Raw genomic sequence first — 26,991 nt, 5'->3', positions numbered from 1 at the left:
GTTAGGATATCACCATCAACTATCCTTGTTGACACCATGTCTGGAGCAACACTTACATTCTCTAGAGACCTTCACACTGACCTCCAGGTGAGAGTCAGTGTGCAGGATGTCCACATTAAACTGAACACTCTGACAAGCCACTTTGGGACCAGGTGAAAGGTAACAGATTCCTGTATATGTGTATGCATGTGGTGCTGCACAAACATGTTGACCATTGTCAAACAAATTTTACCCACATGTTTTGGGTAAAAAAATACAAAACACAGAGAGTTTAAGTGATTTTCCATAGAACCAAGGCTGATTAAGGGCTGACTCCACTTCACGGGTACTTCAGAAAGTTTGCAGAAAATGAAGCTAAAAGATTATAAAGTTTGCAGCAAAAGGAGCTAAAAGATTACATTTATTTTTGCACAAAATTTTGAAACCTATGTGTAGATTTTTCATAGTACATGTTTTCCATGCAGTTTTTGAAGACCCCTCCATATAAAGAGAAACCCATAAGCAGAAGCACAAAGACACATTCCTGAGAAAGTTGGTTCTGTCTTGTTTTAGGACCTTGACTGCTGTCCTGAAGTCTGGCTAGCAATCAGGATTGAGGTTCAAGGTGCTCAACATCCCAGTCAAATCAGAATGGTGGTGCTGATGGCATGATCAGTTCCCTTCTCCGTCCCTCTTTACTCCTCAGAACCTAATGGGGTACCCTTGTGGGGTTTCCCTGCCATGGAGGCAGGTGGGCCAGGCCATCAGCCACTTCCTTCTGGATCGGCCAGCCCCAGGTCTCAAAGAAAGGAACGAGATTCTTCTGCACTTTTTCGGAGAACTTTTTCATCCATAGGTTCATCTTGCCAGCTTTGTCTTTGGGGAGGCCTGAGAGGGTCTGGTAGTCAGCAAACAGTTGGGTGAATGGCTCCCACCCAAAGGCTTCCTGGAGCTGCAGAGAAACAAGGGGCAGAATGAGGAGTCTGGTTTCCCATTGCAGCTGGAACAGCAGTGGTCACAAGCACATTGCCTCTACAGGGATCACTTCTTCATTGTTAATTTCTTCCCTGTCCCCCACCCAGCCCTGCCGGCTCCACCACTTGGCCATGAAACTCTAGGCCAGGGGCTCACAGGAAATGTTTGAAAAGAGGTCAGTATTCCACATTTGGCAGTTATTATTACCTTGAATACAAATTATATCCTCAGATCTTAAGTGTTTCCCTCTGTATCGGGACAGGTTTGAGCCTGACTGAGATGAGAAACCCAAACAATCAACCTATTAGGGGTCCTGAAAGCTGGAGACTTCCAGCACTTCCAGACACAATGATAATAATCATTACTTGTTTTACTGCCTGCTCAGACTTATGACTGTGCAAGGCTACCATACTGCCCTGTGGGACACTGCCTCTGGGGAAGAAAAGGAAAGAGCCAGGCATGTCAAAGATAGAATGACTCATATTTTATAGAACTGTAAGTGCTTGCGACTAAGGCTATAGAAATTTGGAATTGGGAATCTGGGGGTTTCGTAGTCCCATTCCCTTTATGGATAAGGATCCTCTGCATCTGGGATACTGAAGCTCAAGGTCAGATGACATCGATCACAATGTGCATCCCCTGGAGTCAGTCTCACTATTATATTCTCATCATTGCTCATCTCTCTTCACTGCCTTGGCCTTTGGCCAACTTCTGACATAATTTATCAATCAGTACATTAATAAATAGTTATTAAAGTATAACATTTATTAGATGCATACAACATGGCAGGTACTGTATTAGCAATGCTGAAGGGTCTCACCCTCATAGAAGGGACAGGTCAGTGGGAGAGGCAGATGCACAAATAGACTAAGGATTAAACATGCTGGCTAATGAAGGAGGTGATGTCGGTGAAGGGGACGTTAGAGATGAGTGAAGGCTGACTAGGTAGGTAATGGACAAGGTGTCCAAGCACACTGCAACAGCAGAGACGAAGCCTGTGGAGGCACAGGAGCTGGAAATAGCAAGGTGTGTTCATGACTGTGAGCAGCATGGTGCCCTGGAGGGTAAATTCAGAGGTCAGGAAACCAGGAGATGTAGCTGGAGGTGTTGGCAAAATCTGATAAAGAAGGACCCTGTATACCCTGCTCAGCAGCTTCATCTCTAAAGAGCACACATTAAGATTTTAAAGGTAGAATATTAATGTTACTTTGGGAGTAGTATGAAAGATGGGTGGTAGAAGACTGAGGCAACTGGGACAGACTGAGAGCAGAAAAAATGGGGCCTTCGTTAAAGCACCCATAGGAGGAATGACCAGGAGGAGACCTCTGGAAGGGGAGGAATCCTGAGGCACCTGTACATCCCACAACCCAGCATCAGACTCCAGGTTGATGGAGGTGCCTGTGCTACTGAGAGCACCACAGTGAGTGTGCAGGTGGGAGCAAGAATGAGGGCTTTAACTTACACTATAGTGACCCCACCACTAAAGTCTGTACACCCTCCAAGTAACTGCACAGCCTGCAAAACATTTGTGTAAAGTGAATTAAGAGCTTATGTTGGTGAAAACAAAACACGTGGTAGCCAGGTAAATGAGAGGATCTTCAAAAAGTTCCTGAAAAGGCACAGTATGAAAAAGCTATGCATAGATCTCATTTATTTCTGCATCCAAATTAACTTATTTTCATATTCTATTTTCCATGAAATGTTTGAAGTCCCATTGTAAAAAAATATGAAAAGTGAGGCAGAGGAAAATAATCTCACTGACTGGGACTATCTCACATTCACTCACTAGAACATTAGTGACAGAAAAAAATCAGAGAGGGTAAAGGGTAAAATTTGGGGCTGGTCATTAACTCCTGATTTTAAATTCTAGATCCATTTAATAAGCGGGTGCTCTTGGGCAGGCTGCTTAAATTCTCTTAGTAGTTGTCTCCATGAAAATTGGGTCAGCCAAATCCTACCTACAGGGCTGTGTGAGACAAGAGATCGGCACAGGAAACAACTCTGACACCCTGAAAACATCTAAACTCAAAGACTGGAGAAAGGGGCCAGGGATTGCTGTGCTTCACATGAAGTAGATGTTCTTTCAACATTTCATGTTCTCCTGTTGGATCAGCCATTTACTGACTCATTATAAAAAAAGCATTTTCAGTTCAAGTGGGGTGATGGAAATGAGAGCCTTTCTCACAGACTCGTCCCTAAGATGCCATCTTGGAGTGCAGTTGTTCTGTAAACATGTTCCTGTGATTTTAAAGGGATGTAACACTAACTAGCTAACCTAAGGGAGGAAAAACAACATGTGACACAGCAAAACAAGGACCAAATAGAAAATACTTAGTAGGGGGTCAAAGGCAGAATCAGTGAGTGCAAGAGCTGTGATTCAACTTTCGGAATAGCTACCATATTGTCTGCTGGGTATCAGAATGCTATATTTCTGCTTTTCACATAATCCTTCTGGAGGTGAGTGGGAGAGGTGTCATTGTCTCCATCTTAGACAAGTATAAGCTGGGAGGCACCACACTGGCCCAGTCTCCTGTGTCTGCTGAGGGGTGGATCCAGGCTGGAGCATGGTGATGGGTTTGGAGGGCTCCTACAGGTCAGGACATAACCCACATAACTGAGGGGTTCATGTCCCTAAGCCCGTCTCCCTGCATTTCTGCTCATACCTGTAGATATGTTTCCAGAGCGGTCCACACACTCCAGTCACTCAGAGGGGCTCCCTTTCCCAGGTGTGCTTTAATTCTCTTCTCTCGTTCAGGGGGGCTCAGAGCAGGGTGGGCCCGAGCCCTGGGGATGCCCAGCACCGTCTCATGCACGTAGACTGACCAGAGGTTGCACGTGGCCTCTGTGGTGTGTGGGGGGAATTCCCAGCCATGCCGCTGCTGGTTGTGGCCCAGCTCGTGGATGGCTCCCCACAGACCTTTGCTTCTCATGCCTGACTCATTAATGAGCTCCTGCACTGACTCCAGGTGGCACATGATAGGGTATCCTGAGTGCATCCAGCCTAGACGGGCAGAAGGAAGACACGGGACATGAAAAGTGGATTCCAGCCAAATGCTTCACTATCGTAGAACTTTCCCTCTCCATCCTGTTGTCCCCACTAATTCCATCATGTCCACAGTGATTGGCTTCCCTTCTTCAACTTGAGCAGAGACTGAATAGTACCCATCCCCTTCCCAGCCTCTCCACCCTGTGTTATACTCTGCTGTTCACCCTGGCCGTGATGCACTTCCCCTAGGTATCCTGATGCAACTCAGTGCTTCATTGTCTTGTGAGCTTCTCGTGAGTGCAAGCCTGACATTACACCATGTGTCTGGACTGAGATCCTGGTGGCTGGGATATTGTCATTTTTTTTACTCCCCCCACACCATGTTAACCACTGCTGTCCAGATTTGTACTCTGTGACATAGATCATTGTGTGTTTTTGAAAGATAATTGAGCCCTAAAGGAATTTTCCTTATGTAAGGATCAGAATTCCTTACTTTTTTCCCATGTTCCTCTTTCCTCTAAATCACACAGTACTCAACCTCTCATGAATCTTTTCTGTTTTTCATTTTCAACTCTGACTCTTTTTAAAGAAAGTCGTTCATTTTGTGTGCTGTCCTCACAAGGTCACTTGTTGCCTTCGAAGAGGTCCTTGCGCCACTTTTCCTGAGATTGTTCTATTATCCTATGAAACCTTACTTGGTAAATGTAAGTGGTTTTCATCTGCACACATCTTTCACATCCATCATGGTCCGTGTCTTTTATGTCTTTTCCCCTTTACTAATAGAATTTTGTTTCACACATCTTGCACAAAAATGATACGTAACAATATACACCTACAGAAATACTCACCAGCTGAGATCTGCACGTCGGCCACAATCCTCTCAGGTCTGCAGAAAGGGAAAGGCTGGGCTGCCAGCCTGGCTACAGCCTGCATCATCTCATCCCAGAGGCGGAGAAGAGGCTCAGGGTCCTCCAGGGCCTGGAGCTTCGCAGTTGGCACCGTCAGGATGATATTGTCCGTGGCCAGCTCTCCCCAGGGAGCTGGGTTCCCCTGGAGACAGCGCCTCCACTCCTCCTTGGATGTTTTACCTGGGAATAAATATGGAACCTACCACCCACTTCCCCATCTTCCTGTGAACTCAGAACAATATGGCTTAAACCCCAGAAGCAGAACACTGAAACAATGAACTGCTCTCATGAGGGTCTCTGGCTGTGAAGTAGACAGGCTTCCAGGCCTTCTCCCTACTCTGCCCTGTTCCCTGGCTCCTGCCTCAGACAGCTCTTTCTCCTCTCCACTGAGCCTTATCACCCTCCCCCTTAGCAACCACCTCACTGTCACAGCGACATCCACAGCTCGCTCTCCTCCTTCAACTTCCAGCTCACTTACCCAGCTTGTAGTATGGGGCCGGCACTGCTCTCCTGATGGTCACAGACACAGGGCCAAGTTGGCTGCCCTTGGGCACAATGACATAGAGGAGGCCACCCCAGAGGCAGGAGAGTGACTTCTCGGTCCTGTCCATACAGCACTGGTGAGTCACCACAGGAGCTCGGGATAGCTTTTTGGCGTTGGTCAGGTTATCAGTATGGCAGCCGATCTGTACCTGGACAGGTAATTCCAACAGGTGTCAGGGACGGGAGTCCCTGTGATGTGGGTGTAGAGTTGTGTATTAGACAAACATGTCCCTGGAACAGCAGGCTCCCTTTCCTATGAGCTTTGCATGGATACCCATGAAATTCTAGCACTCCGAAGACATAAGGATTAAAGAATACAAATGATTGTTCTCTCAGGGATTTAAGTAGCTTCTCTTTAAACTCCCTGAGACTTGAGCTGGAAAGAAACCAGGCATAAGCTCAAGACTGGGTCTGAGATCTTGAGCCTTTTATAGGTGGAGCCATGGGCTCTTACACCAGTACCTATGTCTGTGTGCTGATTCTGATTCGGGGAATAAGTTGGGGGTTTTGTTCTGCCCTTTCTGTATAGACAGGAGGTCCATTGAGAAGCAGCAGGATCTGGCCTGGGGAGCACAGTAATACTCTCTCTCCCCCAGTACTTGGGGGAATCGATGAAGGCCACTTGTGGGGATTCCTGGAGTTTCTTTTATTAGATTTGATGAAATCAAGCTCTAAAACATATGCTGACATAAAAACATCCTAACTGGGGTAGGAAATGACTTTCAGTGGAAGCTGATCAAATTTAAATTCTGCACGAAGGTCATATTTTTGTAAGTAAAGAGATTAGACATACCCTCCAGGTGTCAAAGAAATTGGTAAAATTCAGAGAAACCTTGTGCTATTGGGAGAATGGATGAGGTGCTGGTAGGTAATAAGAACTCCTTCTCACATTTGGTAACGCTCCACTCCTCTGTCGGTAGGTGCAAATCACCATATGTGGAAATCATGCAGTTAGGTTTCAGTACAGGATCTGATACTACTAACTTGATTTGGTAACTCTCCACTTCTCTGTTGGTAGGTGCAAATCACCTTATGTGGAGGTCGGGGTTTCAATACAGGATCTGATACTAGTAACTCGATTTGGTATCTCTCCACTTCTCTGTCGGTAGGTACAAATCACCATATGTGGAGGTCGGGGTTTCAATACAGGATCTGATACTAGTAACTCGATTTGGTAACTCTCCACTCCTCTGTCGGTAGGTACAAATCACCATATGTGGAAATCAGGCAGTTAGGTTTCAGTACAGGATCTGATCTGAGCAACTCAGGCTCCCTGAAATGTAGCTGCTTCATTTGTAAGATCTGTAAGACGTGGGGAAGCATTCCTCCCTGTACTCTTGTTTTAGCATCGCCATGAGCTGGAACAAGACAGTGGGTAAGAATGCAGTGGCTTCATGGCGTGGAGAGATGTTGGCTGCAGGTGTTCTGGTTTTACCTTCAAGCCAGCAGAGGCAGCAGCTTCAGACAGTGAGACTTCTGCGTTTTGTCCTTCCAGGAGATACAGCCCAGTACTCAGCCAGGAATCACCATTGCCTGACAAAGAAAAGACCAAGTTCTTTTTTTTCCTACTTGACTCCATCTCCATCTGAAGTTTTCCAGCCCCTTCTAGAGGTACAGCTTCTCTCCTGTGTACCCCCAACTTGTCCATGCTTCGTGGACTTTCCTTAAGTAGAACCCTATCCTCCATCTTCTTGAAAGCACCCCAAAAAGCGCATAACCAGACTTTCTAAGGGTCAGTGCCTGCCAGATTCTGTTTAGGCCATCAACCCCATCTTCCCCCGAGGGTGATATGTGCATGTCTCTGCTAACACCATACCTGGGTTGGTTCCATTGATCTCCACAGTGATGGAGTGTTCCAAAGGTTGCAGACTGGAGGCGCAGGTGCCAAGCCTCTGGACCAGCTGGGAGCAGTCAGTTCCAGAGTGTGCCAGCTCTGTGGCCAGGCACAGCATCGTGGCCTCACAAGAGTCCCTGGCAACTGGATTTTCCTTGCTCACAGCTGGAAGGCCCGAGCGAAGCAGCATCTTTCTCAGAAGCCGGTGAAAGGATGCGTAAGCAGGGACTCCCTCGGCAGGAATCTGTAGGAAAGCTGCACCGTCTTCTCGCAACTTGGCCAGGCAGCTCTTTTCTAAGTCCTTGCCCCCATGGCTCAGTGCAGCCTGAAATTCAGAGAGAGCCTTTCGGAAGTGATAACTCCTCATTTCAGGAGTTGGGGTGGGGAAACAGCCTGGGTTGAGAGTCCGAGCCAGGATGCTGAGGCCAAAGCAGTTGAGGATGATGTTACCAGGGAAATTGGCCAAAGCAGACTGACCTGGGTTCTGGGAAGCCCACCACCAGGCCTGGCCCCCGATCAGCAAACCCCCACCCTCGGCCACAAACTCCTGCAGCTCCTTAGCCTCCTTGTCGGTGTAAGCCACACAGCAGTAGACGCTCACGTCCCTGGTCAGATGGGGCTCCAGGGCACATTCCAAGCCATGTCCTGACAGTAGTGGACAAAGATTTTTTAGCCTTGTGTTTACCCCAACTTTGCCTGTTTGGCCTCTGGCCAGCCAGCTCACAGCATTGAGAAGAAAGGGCCCCATCTTGGGAGCACAGAGCAAACCCTCATGGGCAGCCAGGACCACCCGGCCACGGCCATAGTGGGCAGCAGCAAGGAAGCAACCAAGGGAATCATTGAGTCCCAGAGGGAAGGCCAGGGCCCCGTGCACCAGCAGCTGGGAAGGGACTCCCCCAGTCCTGATGTCCAGTTCTGAGATCCCTTCTAGGAGTTGCTCCTGGTCTTTTCTGAGATCCTCCCCACACCTGCAAAAGACACAAGGGACAGGAAGGCTGGAGTCACTTAACGACTGTGTTTGAGCTTTCTCAGCGATACAAAAACTAATGGCAATAGTTGTCAAACACTGAGTGAAATACTGTGTAGGAGCTGGTGGCCTTATTTGCATATTTAAGAATCTACATTCTCTGAATGAAAACTTCCAAGTAAATCTGAAGTATTCTAGCTTGAATTTTATATCTTTTAAAATAATGAAGTATGTAAGGGAATTAAGTTAGAAAGACTCATTTATTATGCCTGGAGAAAGTAGTTCTGGATGTCAATCTCTCAGAGCTAATTCTCTGTGAAGGCAGGCAATGAAAAACTTCAACTTGCACTTTCCATGGGCTACAAATGGAAACACATCACAAGTATCATTTAATACTATACTACATGCCACCATTTGTTAGTATTTAATTTTTTTTTCATTTATTTCAAAGACAGAAAGAGATAGAGAGAGCAGCCATTGAAACACACAGGCTTTTAAAACTTTTTAAAGATCACTTTATATGATGAAAATATTTACTATTTTTATAGAGAAATGGTCAAATAATGAATTCAGAGAAAGCTTCTAATTTCAAGATTTTTTTCTCATTGATTTGTAGTAACTGTAAATGCCAAATAATAAGACATTGGCTAAATAAATTATGGTTAACTATAAATAATAAAACTTATAGTTCTTAAATTAATTACTTGAATTTTGGAAAACACTAAATGGGAAAAATTTGAAAATTAGATTATAAGATAGTGTGTCCTATATTGGCCAGCTTTTGCACAAACACAAAAAACACCAAAAAGTCATCAAACCAGACCTAACAATGGGATCTAAAATATTGCCATTAAAATGTCTTCAGTGGTCATCTTGCCTAGTAAAATTACAGGTAATTCAAATTAACCTTATAAAATTTATTGTCTCAATTTTTAAAATTAACATCTGTCTATTTCATAACAATCAAATAATGTTTTTGAAAAACAAAAATGGTTTACTTATTGTAGTACAAGACGAGAGTGAAGAAAGTGCTGCCAGTACAGGTGGTTTGTCCCTCATTTCTCCTCAGCAGGAACACGGGGAGCTATCACATCCTAGTTTGTCATCCCATTTTCAAATTAGCCAGAAAATGTCATGAGTGTTATCAGTTTTGCCTGTGGCTTTATTTCACCTCTTGTGACTTAAGACTTGATTTGGGACATAGAAAATTGAATTACAGGACTTCACAAAATATTTGAGAGGGAAGAAAGGAAAGTGAGTAAGCCCAGCAGTTGGGAAGCCAAGAAAACCTCAACAGAAGACCTGACTATTATAAGGCAAGGTCTTGCATACTATCTATTTGCAATGTTTAAGTGTGGAGACAAACAATGAAAGTGGCCATTAATTAAGGACATTTAATATGAGGGGGCCTCAAAATTTCATTGAAAAAAATCAAGTTAAAAAGTATGAATTTTCTGGAGCAAAAATGAATTTCAAATGTATGTAAATTTGTATTATGGAAAAGTATACATAGATTTAAAAATGTTTTTGCACCAAAATAAACTCATGCTTTTAATTCTGATTTCCATGGACTTTTTGCATAAGCCATACATTAAACATATGGATTCTCTTAATCAATGTAATGAACCTAAAACTTAACAATACTGCTTTATGGATAATGTTTGGAAAGGCTAAGCAATTTTGCCCTGCCTGTTGACTAATAATTGACATGGACAAGAAGCAAACCAAGCTGGCCTGGAAGCCATCATTGTTTTCTATGTACCAGAAATCTCTTACTCAATTACTACGGCTCTGGACATACAATGAGAGTTGTATGATATTGAGCAAGGAGGTTTTAATTAGATGTGAGGGTGTGAATATTGCTGCATTTATAAAAAGGAAAAGCACACATTACTTCAGAGATGAGAGTGCAGGGGAAACTATTGAAAAGAAAGGAAAGGGGGCCGGTGCCGCGGCTCAATAGGCTAATCCTCCGCCTGTGGCACTGGCACACCGGGTTCTAGTCCCGGTCAGGGCACTGGATTCTGTCCTGGTTGCCCCTCTTCAGGCCAGCTCTCTGCTGTGGCCCAGGAGAGCAGTGGAGGATGGCCCAAGTACTTGGGCCTTGCACCCGCATGGGAGACCAGGAGAAGCACCTGGCTCCTGGCTTCAGATTAGTGTGGTGCGCCGGCTGCAGCATGCCAGCCACAGCGGCCATTGGGGGGTGAACCAACGGCAAAGGAAGACCTTTCTGTCTCTCTGTCTCACTGTCCACTCTGCCTGTCAAAAAAAAAAAAAGAAAGAAAGAAAGAAAGAAAGGAAGGAAAGGGAAGGGAAGGGAAGGGAAGGGAAGGGAAGGGAAGGGAAGGGAAGGGAAGGGAAGGGAAGGGAAGGGAAGGGAAGGGAAGGGAAGGGAAGGGAAGGGAAGGGAAGGGAAGGGAAGGGAAGGGAAGGGAAGGGAAGGGAGGGATGATGTTTAAGGAATGATCAAAGCCCATCTAAGCAGACAGGTAATAGGAGTGATTGGACTCTTAGTGACAGAGGTAAGATAAATAAAAAAGAAATCCTTTTATTTGCAACAAAATGATTGCAACTGGAAGCCATTATACTTAGTGAAATAAGCAAGTCCCAAAAAGACAAATACTGTATGATCTACCTAGTAGATTATCTAAAAGGTCATCTATAGGAGTGAAATTGACACTTTGAGATGCAATGATTTTGAATAGCTCTTGTCTCTACTATTGAGGAACAGTGTTTTCTTTTTTTCCCTTCATACTGTTTGTTGAACTCTTTCTTTAGTGTAGGGTTAATCTTATGAGTATAAAGATAGCTGAAAATAGATCTTTGTAAAAAAAATAAGATGGGAATAGGAGAGGGAGGAGGAAGAAGGGTGAGCAAGTGCCTGAGAGAGCGTAGGATGGAAAGTATCACTAAGTTCCTGAATCTGTATATATGAAATACATGAAGTTTGTATACCTTAAATAATGTTTTTCAAAAAAGGAAAAAAAACCTGCCATGGTTGGAAGCACAGTGGTGATTAGAAAGTTCAGTGTGGAGTGAGCTGTTGTCATTTTCCATATACAAAACGTAAGCCTCAAACTTTGTGTACTTCTTATGGAACATGACTGTAAGGAGGCCTCTTGGTAGGAACAGGTACAGGTTAACTGTTTCTCTGCTCAGACAGAATGGGATACAAGCATCCTCCTCTGGATTTAAGTCACTCTGTGGTAAACCTGAGGATACAACACTGGCACCAGCAGGAATGTTTCTTGGGATCTACCACGTCAAGTAAAGGACTAGAGGAACCAAGTTGACAGGATGTTTCCACCCTCACTGCGAGCTTTTGTACTTTTCTGTGTTTTTTCCCTTCTAAGTACAGGTAAACAGTAAATCAACAAACAGTCTGGATCATTATTGAGCAAGACGGATATTTTCTCTGGGCCATCTTGAAGTTGTGGACATAGTTTTCTATCTTATTGTAAGCCTGTAGGCACAGGGGAAAAATTGCTGAGGTCCCAATCATGCCTAGTTTTAAAGTTCTCTTTTAAAAAAGTTTGACTAGCATGCAATAACTGTATACTTTTATAGTGTACAGTTTTACATAGTGTGTACTGAGAACATCAGGGTAATTAGCATTCAATTTCCTTTTAAAAACACAATTTCAGTTAACCCACTTAATTCATTAGATTTAAGGAAATAAATTGGAACACTGACTTTTGTAAAAAAAATGCAGTTATATTAATTACTCATTTTGAATAGTTAAAAAACAGATGTCATTCACTTATGGGCACAGATATATTTATTTTTCTAGGTCACACCTAAATTCTACTAAAAATATAAACATTTCAACCATGTCACAGTGTTGAATGTTCATCTAAGCGTTATTATTGTGCTCCCAATCCCAGTGAAGAGCTTTGCTAGGATCAAAGGAGATAGGCTATGCGAAGGCATACATAGCACATAACCTGTACGCAGTCGACACTTCAATCTGTTTGTGTGTCTACTTTAACTCTGAAGGTGACTAAATCTGAAAACTTCAGAGAAAATAGGGGCATAATTTATGATTACAGATTTTAAAAGGAAAATTTTTAGAAAAGGGTAATCAGAAAAAAAGAGGATTAAAATAGTTTAAGCATAAGAATGAAAGAGGAAGGCTAGAATGTTCTGTTTTTCATGTGTGTATTACTGAGACACTAGAGCAAATGAATAGAAAATAATAATAATGTCTTCATAAAGTTTTAAATGTGAATTAATTATTCAGGTAATTCAAGCAAGTACAAGAAGGAGGAACAAACTCTCAGTAATAAATAGCACATCTAGACATAGGTAAATCAACAGCAAGCTGGGTTTATGGGTGGATAGAGAAAGAGGAATTATCTAGGAATGGAACCATTTTTCCAATTAAAAATCTTGGCATTTGATTTTACTTGAATTAATAGGTGAACAAGAAAACCAAATAAAAGTGAAGGAACCTGCAGCAAGATACTTCTTTAGCACTTGAGAGGATCATTGCTTAAGCTTACCGTCCTGCCTAAGAAGAAAGAGTATGAATTTCAACATCAGGCTGGAGCCACTGAAACAATGCCTTAGCTGAGAAAGTACTCTGACTCCACACTGGGGAAGGGCTCCACAGGGCCACTTCAGGCAAAGTCTGAGGGGTAACAACTCCTCGCAATGCCACTGGGAGGCATGCATGCCTGCAGATAAACAGGGCCCCCTGCTGCTGTGTACTGGGCACTGCTCCGAGGATGTCCCCAGCAGTCGGTCCCTGGTTGTTACTGTGCACCTGTGTTCCATTAGGGACGGGGAGCCAGGTGTTTCAGAATGTTGTCTTTACAGCTCCTGCCCCCTGGGTCTGGTTATGTCAGCTCCTCTCCTTACCCCCATCTAGGAATGACAGAACACGGTTCTAGCCTCTTTTTGTTACTCTCACATCCCCTGACTGGTCCTTCTGTTCCTTGATAATCTGTGTAGTCATCTCTGTGTGTGCTTCGTAATTCCTGCATTCCAATACAGAGCTGGTTTGTTTTCTGGTTACATCCCGACAGAGAGAAGACTTGTCTCTCCTATTCTGTGTTGTGGCTAATTTACTAATCTTACCTGAAGTGTTTGCCTCTTAATTCATTTTCTTCATTCTGAAACCATCTTTTACATCTTGCTATGTTTCTCATTTTATTTAATACACAGTTTTCAACAGTTCTTTTAGAGCTTGGAGCATTCTCAGGGTATGTGCTTTGTTTATTGGGTCATATTTTCCTTCTAGGCATGTCTGTTTCTGTTAATATCTGGAATAAATTTGCATTGTCATTTGTAATTTATACTGTTACCACATGTTTACAGTTATTACATGGATTTTTTCTAGGTTAGTGTGGAGAGCTCTGTTGTGGGTTCTGATAAAGTGTGGGTGAATTCTCCTGCATACCCTTTCCAGTCTCCTAAGGGCAATTTGTTTCTTCATGCACCACATCCATCCACCTTTTAAAATCATACTGCCTACTTATTAGTTTTCCCCATTTATTACTTAAGGTTGTTAATGACTCACTGAAGGGCAAAGAACAAGTAGGGGCCACAAGTGTCCTTGTTGTGGTCCTGGTAGGCTTCATCCACTTAACCACAGATGAAACTGGCTTAGCAGGCTCAGCTCACAACCATGCTTGGAAGATGGAAGCCTCTAGCGTCCATTTCTGCTTCCACCAGGTCCTGAAGTATCTCTGTTGCTTTTACACTTGAGGGATCATTGTTGCAGTTAAGAATCTACTCATCCTGATTTGTTCATTTTCCCACAAATGAGGGCATTAATGATGAGAGCTGAACAGTCCTAATCTAAAATTCTCCAAAATAAAAAACTTTTAATACCAACATCATGCCATAAATGGAAAATTCCATATCTGATTTCATGTTATGGGTCATAATCAAAACACAGGCACACCAAAAACACTGCACACTTTACCTTCAGGCTATGTGTACAGGTGCAAATGAATTTTACATTTAACTTAGGTCTCATTCCCATGACATCTAATTATATATATATGCCAAAAATCTGGAAAAAATCAAAATCTGAAATACAGTCATCCTAATATCCTAAGAATTTTGGATATAAGATAATCTATATACAATTATTTTAATGGGAATTTAGACAACAGCTATAAACTATAATTGAATGGAAAAATGACCATTTCAACCATAAAAAAACTTTTTGCTAGTCACTCATTTCGTTCAATGAAATACAACCAGTAACAATGTAACATCTAAATATTTCCTGTGTTGTTACAAGAAAATAATTAAGTTCATTTTGACTAAAAGCCAATTCCTCTCAACAGTTTATGCACAGTAATAATTTTAATGCAGATTACAATGAGAATATTTACATATTACATTTATTGTACTCTATTAGTTATCACAGATCAGGGAGAACATATGGTATTTGTCTTTTTGTGACTGGTTTATTTCATTAAGTATAGTCATGTCCAGTTGTATGCATGCTGTTGTAAAAGACAGGATTTCATTCTTTTTTATGGCTGTGTAATATGCCATAGCACACATATAACACATTTTCTTTATCCAGTCATTTTATGTTGGACATCTGGATGATTCCATATCTTAGCTTTTGTGAACTGAGCTGCAGTAAACATGGGGGTACAGATAACTCTTTCAAATGCTGATTTCATTTCATTTTGGTGAATTCCTAGGAGTGAGATGGCTGTATCATAAAGAAGATCTATATTCAGATTTCTGAGGTCTCTCCATACTGTATTCCACAATGGCTGCACTGGTTTACTGTCCCACTAACAGTGGTTTAGGGTACCTTTTTACTCACATCCTCGCCAGCATTTGTTGTTTGTTGATTTCAGTATGAGAACCATTCTAACTGGAGGTAGGTGAAACCTCATTGTGTATTTAGTTGCATTCCCCTGATGGCTTGTGATCCTGAGCATTTTTTCATATGTCTGCTAGCCATTTGAATTTCCTCTTTTGAAAAATGCCTGTTCAAGTATTTTGCCCATTTCTTAACTAGATTGTTTGTTTTGTTGCTAATGAATTTCTTGAGCTCATTATAGATTCTGTATATTAAGCCTTTATCAGTTGCATATTATGCAAATAATTTCTACTGTTGGTTACTTCTTCACTCTGTTAAGTGTTTATTTTGTAGTGTAGAAGCTTCCTTTTAAAAAGATTTTATTTATTTATCTGAGAGGTAGAGTTACAGACAGTAAGAGGGAGAGACAGAGAGAAAGGTCTCCTTCTGTTGATTCACTCCCCAAATGGCCACAATGGCTGGAGCTGAGCTGATCTGAAGCCAAGAGCCAGGCACTTCTTCTGGGTCTCCCATGTGGTTACAGGGGCCCAAGTACTTGGGCCATCTTGCACTGCTTTCCCAGGCCATAGCAGAGAGCTGGATTGGAAGTGGAGCATCTAGGAATAGAACAAGCACCCATATGGGATGCCTGCATTGCAGGCAGAAGATTAACTTATTGCATCATGGCACTGGTCCTAGTGCAGAAGCTTGTTAGCTTGCTTGATGTAATTCCATTTGTCGTTTTTTGCTTGATTGCCTAGGCTTCTGGGGTCTTTTCAAGAAGTCTTTGCCTATGCCAATGTATTTCAGTTTCCCCAATGATCTCCACAAGTAGCTTGATGGAGTCAGGTCATAGATTTAGATCTTTGATCCATTTTGAGTCGATTTTTGTATAGGGTATAAGGTAGGGGTCTTGTTTCATACTCCTTCATGTGGACAGCAGAGATCCAATTTTCCCAGCACCACTTGTTGAAGATAGTATGCTTTTTCCAGGGATAGATTTTAGCTCCTTTATCAAAGATGAGTTGTTATAGACACATGAATTCATTTCTGGGGTTTCTACTCTATTTCATTGATGCCATATCTATTTTTGTTCCAGTGTCAGGCTATTTGGATTTATTTTTCAAAAAGATTTATTTTATTTATTTGAAATACAGTTACAGAGAGAGGTAGAGACAGAGAGAGAGGTCTTCCATCTGCTGGTTCATTCCCTAGAAGGCCACAATGGCCAGAGCTGTGCCAATCAGAAGCCAGGAGCCATGAGCTTCTTCCAAGTCTCCCACGTGGGTGCAGGGGCCCAAGGACTTGGGCCATCTTCTACTGCTTTCCCTGGCGATAGCAGAGAGCTGGATTAAAAAAGGAACAGCTGGCACTAGAACCGGTGCCCATATGGGATGCCAGCGCTTCAGGCCAGAGTTTTAACCCACTGTGCCACAGCACCAGCCCCAGGCTATTTGGATTTATCTCACAGGTTTGCATTCTCACTGCTTATGATTGCTATTTTTAATTACTTTTCAGGTGTTTCATCAACCTCTTAATCTTCACATTCTAATACTGAAGTGTTGTTTTGTTCCTTTGGGGAAGTCATGTTGCCTTCCTGGTTCTTTTGTCTTGTATTTCCGTGTTTATTTTTAGGCATTTGTGGAAACACTTGTTGGTTTTCTCCACTGATGAGTTTTACCTTTGAACTACACTTCTGTGGCTTAGTGGAGTGTCTGTCCCCTTAATGAATACCCAGAGGTGTGTGCTGGGTGGGGTCAGGGAATCTCTGGTTAGTGCTCAAGAATGGGGCAAGAATCCAGGGTGACACCAAGTTGGGCATTGTAGATCTCTATTGTTAGTAAGGTAGAGGGTGTGATCATGCCTGTTGGTGGAATCACAACCTTACCTCCTCTCTTCCAAGGTTATAAATGCCTAGGGTTAGCATACAATGGGTACAATCCTCACCCATGCTGGTGCATGAACCACTCAAAGGTTCTGTTCAGTCCTCAGTGTGAGCATGGGTCACTCAGCAATGACCCAACACATGCACTCAGGAAGCTCTGACCCTCTTACACAGTGACACAGTGATTGCCCAGAGACCCAGATACATTCCACACCCTATTGTGCAGTCAGAGGATTCACACAGTCACAGAGCACAAGGCTCCCTGATGTCACAGGGTGCTGAGGATCCTTTCTCTCCCCTGCAAACTTGCCCCATCCACAGAGAGAGCGGAGTCGTTTCCAGAGCAAGCTGCCTGTGCATGCTCTGTCTTGGCTGTTGGAATCCCCAAGCTTGTGACTGGCTGAGAGGATAGAGGCTCTCACAATCCTAAGTGGGTATGAATCCCTCGTCAACATTTCCAGGAGACTCAGTCAGTGGGAAACACAAATTTTTTCCTCTGATAAAGAACCCTGGTCCGCACACGCGAGCTGCCACAGCCTCTATTTTTGTCAAAATGGCACCTTCTCCCCGTGGGTTGCCAGCTGCCCTTGTGGGACAATGGGGAGAAATAAATGTACTTGTCCTTCACTGGATTAGAGGGGTACTCTGCATCCACCTCCAACTAGTGTTTCAGGCTGTACTCCAAGTCATTGTGGTCCACAACGTTCTCCCTCATGCAATATCCCCGGTGGCACGGGCTGCTGCACGCTCTCACCTCCCACTCAGAACCTGGCATCTCCTCCAGCCTCCAGCCATGGAATTCGCGTTTGGTGTCCCCACCCTCTGCCGCACATCTGCATTTTCCACTCTGCTCCTCAGCATTTCTTTCCTTTCTGTAGAGTTTCCACTGCAAACTTCCCTCCAACTCCCCATTGGGAGCACACTTCCTTTGCTTTTCTTCTACTGTCTTTCCCTAGTCAGAATCCTATATGCAATTCTTGACTTTGTGGTCTCAACTATTTTCTTTCCATTATATATCTGTGGTTGGGTGGTACTGGGAGATATTCCACATTTCATTCACCTATTCCTGTCTCTGGTCAGTGCCTAGCCACATATACCACTATTATCAAAAAAACTCATATTCAGCTGTTTTTGTGCTATTTTCCATTTAAAAATTGTTTCTTAAGTTGTTTTATTTGAAAGTTAGAAAGACAGAAAAAGAGATTTACCATTCTCTGCTTCCCTCTCCATTTAGCTATAATGCTTGGGGCTGGGCCAGGCGATTGCCAGGAACCAGGAATCAATCCAGATCTCCCTCCTGTGGGGCAGGACCCAACTACTAGAACCACCATCTGGTAACGCCCCCTTCCCCAAGTGGGCATTGGCAGAAAGCTAGAACCGGGAACAATGTCAGACCTTGAACCTGGATACTCCATGTGGGGTGTGGGTGTCTGCAGCAGTATCTTAACTGCTATGACATTCATGCTCCTACCCAATTTTTTTGTTTTATTAGATTCCTCCACTCATTTTATCAGATTTTGTTGGCAGGCCAATTCCAGGAGCTAACCTTATTTCACAGAATGTTTACTTGTAACTCTTTACATTTTGGATTTGAATATCCTAACAGAAGTATGCCCCTTAAAACCTGGAAGCCCTTGGTCAGTGACCTTCCAACTCTACAGGATTGTGGTGAGGGTAGATTGAGGTAACATATAATCCTCGAGGTGCACACACCCAAGCTACCAATGTGTAGTCACTTTCGTATGAGTAGCGCCTGAGAGGCTCTGAACCTTGTAGCACACACAATACACAGGTGCAATGAACTGTGGATGATCTGAGGTGGATGTCTTCCTCTATTCTTTGGTGCTGATGTAAAGGGAACAAGTACCTTTGTTTCTGCTTTGAATATTAAAGTAAAGTAACTGCAGTGTCCTCCTGGTTATACAACATAGATGTGCAACCGTAGCCCTCAGGAATAGGGCTCCAAAGGATCCTGTGTTGGTTTGTGGTTTCAGCCTATCCACCAGGCAGACAGAGTCAGGGTGGGGCAGAGCTCAACTCCCTTAAGGAGCTCAGAGCCTTACAGCAGGGATTTCAAGGTAAAGAGCCTGCTGGGTCAGTCCAGGCCTTTGGCCAAAATGTGTTGCCAGGAAAGTTCACTGCAAACCTCAAAGGGGAGTATCTCTAGGAGGGAGGCACGCCAGGTATCCTGTTGGTACTGAGCTTATACAGGGAGAAATGGCAAAGTGAAGCTGGGATAGTCCTCGTTTCTACAGAGCTGATTGGGAAGACGTCTCTGAGGAGGGTGTCTAATTGAACCTGAATAAATAACACATCGGTTTTTCAATAGCTGAGAGAAGATCTAGAATAGGAAGAGAAATTTGAAAACGAAGTTTTTCAGTGCTGAACTACCAGTGTTATTATCTTTCTACCAATTAGATTTTCATATGTTTTGATATTTATAAAACAAGAGCTGCAAAGTTACACATTGTGATCTCCTCACGGTAGGAAGAGTTCTGAAGTATTTAAAAGACATGTATGTCTAGTGTATAATTATGGCTCTCCCACAAAATAGTGAAATCAGGAAATATTTAAATATCTAACAAAAAGAAGTACTTTCACAATGATCTGGAACTTATGATCATGCATTCTCATTAAGGATTTGGTTTATAATAGAATGTTGTTTTTAAGCAGAACACAAGATATTAGTGTAGTCATGAACAGCAAAAATGTTGTATTATGATAGAATATATGTAAAGGTAAACATTTTTAGGGCCATAATAGAAACTACAAAAAACACAAATACTTTAACATCCTTTTTTTTTTTCAATAAAAGTCTTACAAGTATGAAGACTAGCAATGTGAAATACTCAAACATGCAAAGGGTTACCTGGTAATGCTTAGCAAAATTACATTTGTATTTCCCTGTGATTCAGCAACTCACTTCTATCAATATGGAAACAAAAAGAAGATATATACATAGGGTATTCACTGAAGCCTAGTTGTAATAGTAAATCTAGTATTTACTAAATATAGTAAATTTACTATACACTAAATACAGTACCTACTAGAAACTCAAATGACTGTTAGCAAGGCAATTACTGAATAGACTATATTACTATATCTATACACTGTCGTATAACAGAGTGTGTATGCATCTCCATTCACTATTATGGAGCAACATCCATAAAATAAGTAGAAAAATAAAGGGGAAGAAACAATGAATACAGTGTGCTTCGCCTTCTCCAAGAAAAAGATGGCTATTAATGCATGTGTGTATATTCATATCTAAACCAATAATGGGGCATTAAATAATAGAAATAGAGGAAAGAATTGCATTGTACAGAGGACAGGGACAGAAAATAGGTTCTTAAGATTTGACTTTGAATCAGCATGACTACTTTTCCTAATTATAAAATAAAATTAAATTATAAAAACAATTCCCAAAATCAAAAGTAGAATAACCAAATTAGTCAACATATATTCTTACTTAGATGTATAACTGCACAGGAAGGAACTATTCTAAGGGACTTTAAAAGATGGTAGTTGGACTTTATTTACCTAATAAAATACATCACAAGGACAAAAGGAAGTAAAAATCACCTTCAACTGTGACAGTAATCATACTGCTGGAAGTCGCGTTATTCATATTTCTTAACTGTTGAGTGTGTATCATGTTATAAATGAACCATTATGCTGGTGTCTTACAGAACTGGAATTTTTTTAAGATTATTTATTTATTTATTTGAAAGTCAGAGTTACACACAGAGAGAAGGAAAGGCAAAGAGGGAGAGAGAGAGAGGTCTTCCATCTGCTGGTTCACTCCCCAATGGGCCACAATGGCAGGAGCTGTGCCGTTCCAAATCCAGGAGCCAGGAGTTTCCTCTAGGTCTCCCATGTGGGTGCAGGAGCTCAAGGACTTGGGCCATCTTCTACTGCTTTCCAAGGCCATAGCAGAGAGCTGGATCGGAAGTGGAGCAGCCAGGTTTCAAACCAGCGCCCATATGGGATGCCAGCACTGCAGGCCACAGCCTAACCCACTATGCCACAGGAGTGGCCCCTGGAATTTTTTATCATGGGAAAAAATAAGCTATCAATGTAAGGCTGTTGAAATTAAAGAAAAAACACATAATCTCAAAGGTGAATTTAACTATCAGTATGAACCTTTGTGTTTATCTTAGGAAAAAACCCTATCTCTGAGTTTTGCCTATTCAGAATTCCTAGAAACAATGAATACTTCTAACATCCATATTGTGGTTTCTAAATACCACTTCCCACTAAAATACACAGAGCTCCTTGGAGAAATGGCTACTCCTGGGCATGGGCAGGAAATAAATATTGCAAAACAGAAATTTCTTGTTATTCCAAACTGGAAGGAAGCCTCACCACGAATCAGGAGTCAACCTGAGTTGGCTCACAATGGTCAAAGAACAATTTTAGTATAAAGATAATAAATGAAACACCATGTGTTCAAATCCATGATTTCATCATTATTCCAAACAAACTTAAAACATATTGGTGACCTTTGGGAGATACTAGGAAATGAGTGTTTTGAAAACTGATTTCTAAATGAGAGAAGAAAATTAAGTACTTATCTCTCTTACATAAGCTGTATCACTACTCAGATAAAATAGAAAAGAAATGTTAGAATTTTGAAGCTACCTTTTTATAATCTCTAATAGATTCAAGGCTGTAGTGATGATGATTCATGACAGATAACATCATAGCAGACAGAAATTCAGATGGTATGTTCTACTTGACGGAAGTACACACCACCACCTACAAAACTGTCAGGCCAAAAATTCAAACAGGAATCTGATACAGCCTCCAGATCAGGAGCTGGGAAACTTCGTCATTCAGGGCCAAACATTTTAGGTTTGTGATCTCTGCTGAAACTATGTAACTATTCAATTCTGTAATTCTTGTGTGATGGGAACCACAGAGCAATCTGTAAATAAAGGGGCATAGTTGTGCTGTAATAAAACTTTATTTACAAAAAACAGGGGGCTGCCTCATGAGGTTTAGTTTATTAATTCTGCTGTAGAATCTGGATCTAACTTCAAATTCACAGTCAATATGGGAAATGGGGGATACATTAAATGATATCATAGGTACACAAACAGCAGAACTCAGACCAAAGAAAACTACTAACAACAAAACTACAACAACAAAACCTGCAAGAAGGGGCTGGTGCTGTGGCATAGTGGATAAAGCTGCCCCCGGCAGTGCCGGCATCCCATATGGTCACTGCTTCAAGTCCTGGCTGCTCCACTTCCGATCCAGCTCTCTGCTATGGTCTGGGAAAGCAGCAGAAGATGGCCCAAGTCCTTGGGCCCCTATACCCACATGGGAGATTGGGAAGAAGCTCCTGGCTCCTGGATTTGGATCGGCCCAGCTCCAGCTGTTGCGGCCAATTGGAGAGTGAACCAGCAGATGGAAGACCTCTCTTTCTCTCTCTGCCTCTTTTCTCTCTGTGTAACTTTGACTTTCAAATAAATAAATAAATATTTATTAAAAAAGAAATCCAAATATTTGGAATTTGTTTAAATACCAATGTCTACAAATTTTGAGTAAATAATATGAAACAATGATGGAAATGAGTAATGATATTAAGAAGTTATTCTTTCCCGGTGTGATAATGGTACCTTGTGATTGTTTTCAAAAGAGTGCATATCTTTAGTGATTTTTAGAGAAATACAGGTTGAATGATATCTCCTATGTGTTTCAAAAAACTCTGGGGGTCTTATAAATGAAATACTATTGACTATGCATAGACTGTTGCTGAGGGGTTAGGCTGCAGCTGGATGGGAATTCATTATATTATTCTCTACTTTTATACAATTTTAAAGATTTCATGATCAGAATTTTAAAGATAACCACAAAATGTATCTCTGAGTCCAGTAGCAGAGATGAAAAATGTAGGTACAGATGAAGAAAAACAGGTTTAGTTTACTGAAGAAGAGTCTTTCGGTACAATTAAGAGGATTTGTGATGATTGAATTTTACGCATTTATCCCTTAGAGTATTAGAATCAAAAACAAGTTGTGGCAAGTCAGATCCACCCTCACATTTCTGAGTAACCCTATCGCCTCTCCAGATCTCTCAGAAGAGAAGGGATTGCAGCTGTTCCAGGGCACGGGGCTGAGGGTTGAGGGCACTGATAGTTCATTCAGTATCGGTAGGTCCCAGGCCCCTTCTTCCTTGTAGCAGAATACTCATATTTTCAGAGATGCCAGTGTCCTCTTAAAAATATTCATCCCTTCAGATTCCCTGACAACTAGAATTGGCCATATGATCTAGTAATGGCCAAATATAAACAGGAGTGTGATGAAACAGCTCCAGGGTGTGGCCCAGGCCCATCAGGACCACCTGGAAAGCTCCGTATACCTGACCTTCAAGCTGACTGGAGAAGCATAGTGGCGCCAATATTGGCTTTATGCTATGGAATTAGCATTGCCCTGAACTAGCTATGCCCCCCCGCCTGCCCTTTAAAGCTTGTGCTTGATCGTTAATAAACGGACTGTTCACCAAAACTTGTCCCTGGTGCTTCTTGTTGAAGAAAGCTGCTGCCCCACCCTCCCGACAGGAAGAGTCCACAACAATGAATCAGAACGTGTCAGTCCTCTGTATATAATCCAAAATATCTTCCCGTCTCATTACAAATAAGATCTACGGTTCTACCCATGGACCTCACTTCTTACTGCTGTAGCCCTCGTTCACTCAGCTCCAGTCACTCTAACTTTCCTGATGCTCCTGAAGCAGACCACACAGGGTTGTTTCAGGTTTTCCTGTTCTACTGTTCTCATAGAGGTCCACTCAGCTTGTTCCTTCACTTCCTTCAAATCTCTTTTCAACTGTCACTTACCTGAGAAGCCTTCCAAGCTGGCCATTTGCTTGTTTGCACTCAAGACCATTCCCCACTCTTCTTAGTCATCCTCCGTGTTGCACTGCCTGGGCTCCCTTTTCCCCTGGATCCTGGTGGGTTCAGCCCATAGGAGGTAGAGAGAGAAGATGGAAGGAAGGAGGGAAGGAGGGAAGGAGAGAGGGAGGGAGGGAGGGAGGGAGGGAGGGAGGAAGGGAGGGGGTAGGAAGAGCTGAGCTACATGTTTCTTTGAGGACATGTCTCTGATAACCACAATGTCTTCTCCAAGACTCCAGCTCCCACCAGCTCCCATCTATAGTTGCAACTCCTGCTGGCATGGTTTCAACTTCTGCCAGGTGGCCACAGCACCTGGGTTCCAGCAATAACACCACCTCTCTCTGTGGATCCTATAAATACTTAAGTTACCTGTGTGAGTTTTTTGCACTTCTATCACCTGCATATTCAATTTCCTATACCAGCACCCACATATCCTAACTCAGCCCAAAGACCCTAAATAAAATGGCCTGAACTCCCTTCCTCACCTCAGTATCCATAAAGTGCTTTATTCATATTTCCCCTTACCAATAGTTCATGAAATCTATTTGCTTCCTCAGTTCCTAAGTTGTCTCAGTTGCTTCTCCACCGGAATACAGGCTCATGACAGCATTGTCGGCTTTGATCTCTGCTGGACCCCCAGTGTCCAGAAGAGGGCCCCTGTCCTTTCATTTATTTGAGATATTGATAAACATTCTTTTTATTCTAGCATTAGACAGAGACAGAGTGGTGAAAAATAGAATGAGTGTGATTCTTGTTCTGGCCATAGGAGGGAGTGACAGGGACAGCTCTGCATTTGTCTTCGTGAGTTTTAATTATTTTGTATTTGACTTGTGGTTGTCGCAACAAGGAATCACTTGTACTGAAACTGGACTTCATTGAACAAGGGACTCTGTTGCTTAACATTAGATGGACTTTCCATGGGGTGAGAGGCTGGGCAGGCACTCACCTGACATGCAGAGGGATCTTGGGCACTTGCTTAGAGACCTTGAAGTGGCTTCTGTCTCCATAGGTGTCAGTGAAGTACACTCCAGCCACACTTGTCACTCGGTTCCCAGGGAACTTGGACAGCACATTATCATGGCCATGCTGGCTGGCCCAGTACCAGGCCTGGCCCCCGATGAGCAGGCCCCCTCCTCGTTTTACAAACTGGATCAGCTTCTCAGTCATGCTGTCATTGTAGGCATTGATGCAGTAAACCCCCAGGGACTCTCCCGGCTCCGACTCAACCTGTGCCTTAACCCCAGTGTCCTGCAGGAGTTTCACTAGTGATTCCAGGGAGGGGTTCACTCCAATGCAGGCCCCCAGGAAGGGGCAGAGCCAGTGCACGGCATTGGCAAGAAATGGAGCCAAGGGAGCATGCATCAGGTACGCCTCGTGGGCCACAACCACAAGGCGGCCGTGGCCATAGGAGGAGGCAGCGATGATCACCTGGCCCTTGTCATTCACCATCACTGGGAAGGCAGCTTCTCCAATAAGAAGGAGTTCACTGGGGACTGGACCTGTGGGGGTATCCCAGGTTGTCACCCCATTCATGAGGGCTTGGAAAGCAGCAGCTGGAGTGGTGGCCATGATCTACTGGCTGCTGCAGAGGAAAGCAAAGCAAAAAGTTAGTGACCAGAACCAAAAAAAAAAAAAAAAAAAAAAAAAAAAAAAAAAAAAAGAAAGAAAGAAAAGAAAAGCAAACAACTAAATGCATGCAGTCCCAATATATTACTGAGTTCCCCATACTGTGCTCCTCATACCGTCTTCTAGCGCTGGGGCTGCAAGCCAGAAACAAAAGAGACACTTCCACAGATACATTTTGTAAGAGGAAAAACAATAAATACTGCAGGCGCGCAGATAAATGAAATGCAACAATCAGCGACTGCTGTGGTCAAAACAGAACGAGGTGATGCGACAGGAATTGACTGGAAAGCCACTTTGGAATGGGTGACAGAAAGGCCCCTTCGAGAAAGTGGTCTTGAAGCTGATACCAGAAATGCCTTGGGAGACCAGGGTTCCGGCACAGAGAAGCCCCAGCTGGCTGGCGGGCCGGGCCTGAGCATTTCCGTATCTCAGGATGTGGACTCTGTCTTCTCGCTCTCATTTCGCTCCTTCGTAATGTCAGTGGTAAGAAACTGTATTCACGTAACAGTTCAGGAATGGAAAAAAGGCGGAGAAAGACCAGGAACCCGAATTCAAGATCCTCGCAACTACTCTGGGGAGACAACCAAAGTCTTTCACTTCTAGGGACTCCCTCGTTTATCGGAAAAACAACAAAACATGTAAAAATCCCCTGATGAACAATCCGTCTCAGAACGCCCATCCCGCCCTCCAGAGTCAACGCGCACGCGCAGGTCCCCCCAACCCCGCCCCGCGACGCAGCCTTGTCAAACTGCTCAAGTTCAAAGAGCGGAGAGAAATGCGATTTGTGATTTGAGTATCTGAGACAAACAGCCATAGCCCTAGACTAGGGAGGCGAATCGGGACGAAAGCCCTGGGTCCACGCCGAGACGCCACACCTCGCGGGCCGGGAACGGCCCGGGAAGGGCGCCTGGTCACCCCGGGGCACCCCGCGCCCCCGCGTCCTCGGCCGCCCGCCCCCGCGCGCCCCAGGACGCGCTCGCACTGAAGCTCACCCTCGGCGGTCGGGAACCCTGGAGGCCGCTCTGCCGAGGCTCCGCGAGGCCGTGCGGGAGGCTGGGTCGTCCCGGGAGGCGGGGCGCGCCGCGGGGAGCCACCGCCCCGCGGTCCCGCCCGCCTCCCCAGACCTGCGCCGCCCGGGGCGGCGCGGCGAGGTCGCGGGCGTGGGGATGTGTCCGGCTGCGGGGGTGCAGGACGCCAAGCCCCCTCCCGCCCACCCTCCGGGGTCCTCGGATGGGAGAGCGAGCTCGGCAAAGCGTCTGGCGCCTGTGGCAGGAAAAGCAAACAGCAAAAACCACAGTGGGGCGGACAGCTTCCCAACCACAGCGTCCCCCCGTGCAAAGACCCGTCGGCTCTCCGACTGGGGGGCGCCGCTCTGGGGAGGACCCCTGTTCCGCGCCGCCGGGCTCTGCCGGTCCCTGCGTCCTCACGCTGCCCTCTGGTGCTCAAGCCGGAACCGTCCCGCGGTTGGCGGCCACGCGGGTCACGGGGCTACGCGGGCAGAGGACTGGCTGGCACACGCGGAAATCTTGCCCCGTGAAGCTCTTGCTGGGAAGGAAACGCGCCGGTTGCAGCGCCAAAGCGTGCGCGGCTGCAGAAGTGAAGCTAATGCTTTGGC

General features: G+C 43.9%; 1 protein-coding gene across 6 annotated transcripts; it reads right to left on the bottom strand.

Moving 5' to 3' along the window:
- Positions 1-370: 370 nt before the first annotated feature.
- LOC100358347 (TRPM8 channel-associated factor 2) lies at positions 371-26,508 on the bottom strand. 6 transcript variants are annotated; one of them, XM_070071380.1, is made up of 9 exons: positions 26,369-26,508; positions 24,697-25,332; positions 23,697-23,806; positions 7,208-8,193; positions 6,827-6,924; positions 5,327-5,540; positions 4,789-5,028; positions 3,618-3,955; positions 371-931 (listed from the first exon to the last, which is right to left on the bottom strand). In XM_070071380.1, the coding sequence occupies exons 4-9, from the start codon at positions 7,971-7,973 to the stop codon at positions 689-691; spliced, it is 1,899 nt and encodes a 632-aa protein (XP_069927481.1). In that variant the 5' UTR covers positions 7,974-8,193; positions 23,697-23,806; positions 24,697-25,332; positions 26,369-26,508; the 3' UTR covers positions 371-688. The 6 variants fall into 6 exon arrangements, with proteins under 6 accessions (XP_069927481.1, XP_069927483.1, XP_069927482.1 ...); XM_070071382.1 differs by having other exon boundaries at positions 24,697-25,329; positions 26,369-26,451; XM_070071381.1 differs by lacking the exon at positions 26,369-26,508 and adding an exon at positions 25,724-25,867.
- Positions 26,509-26,991: the final 483 nt, after the last annotated feature.

The sequence above is a fragment of the Oryctolagus cuniculus genome, chromosome 3 (assembly GCF_964237555.1).
Source record: "Oryctolagus cuniculus chromosome 3, mOryCun1.1, whole genome shotgun sequence".
Classification (NCBI taxonomy): domain Eukaryota; kingdom Metazoa; phylum Chordata; class Mammalia; order Lagomorpha; family Leporidae; genus Oryctolagus; species Oryctolagus cuniculus.
Note: the sequence above shows the minus strand (reverse complement) of the source record. Positions and strands in the feature narration are given on the sequence as shown.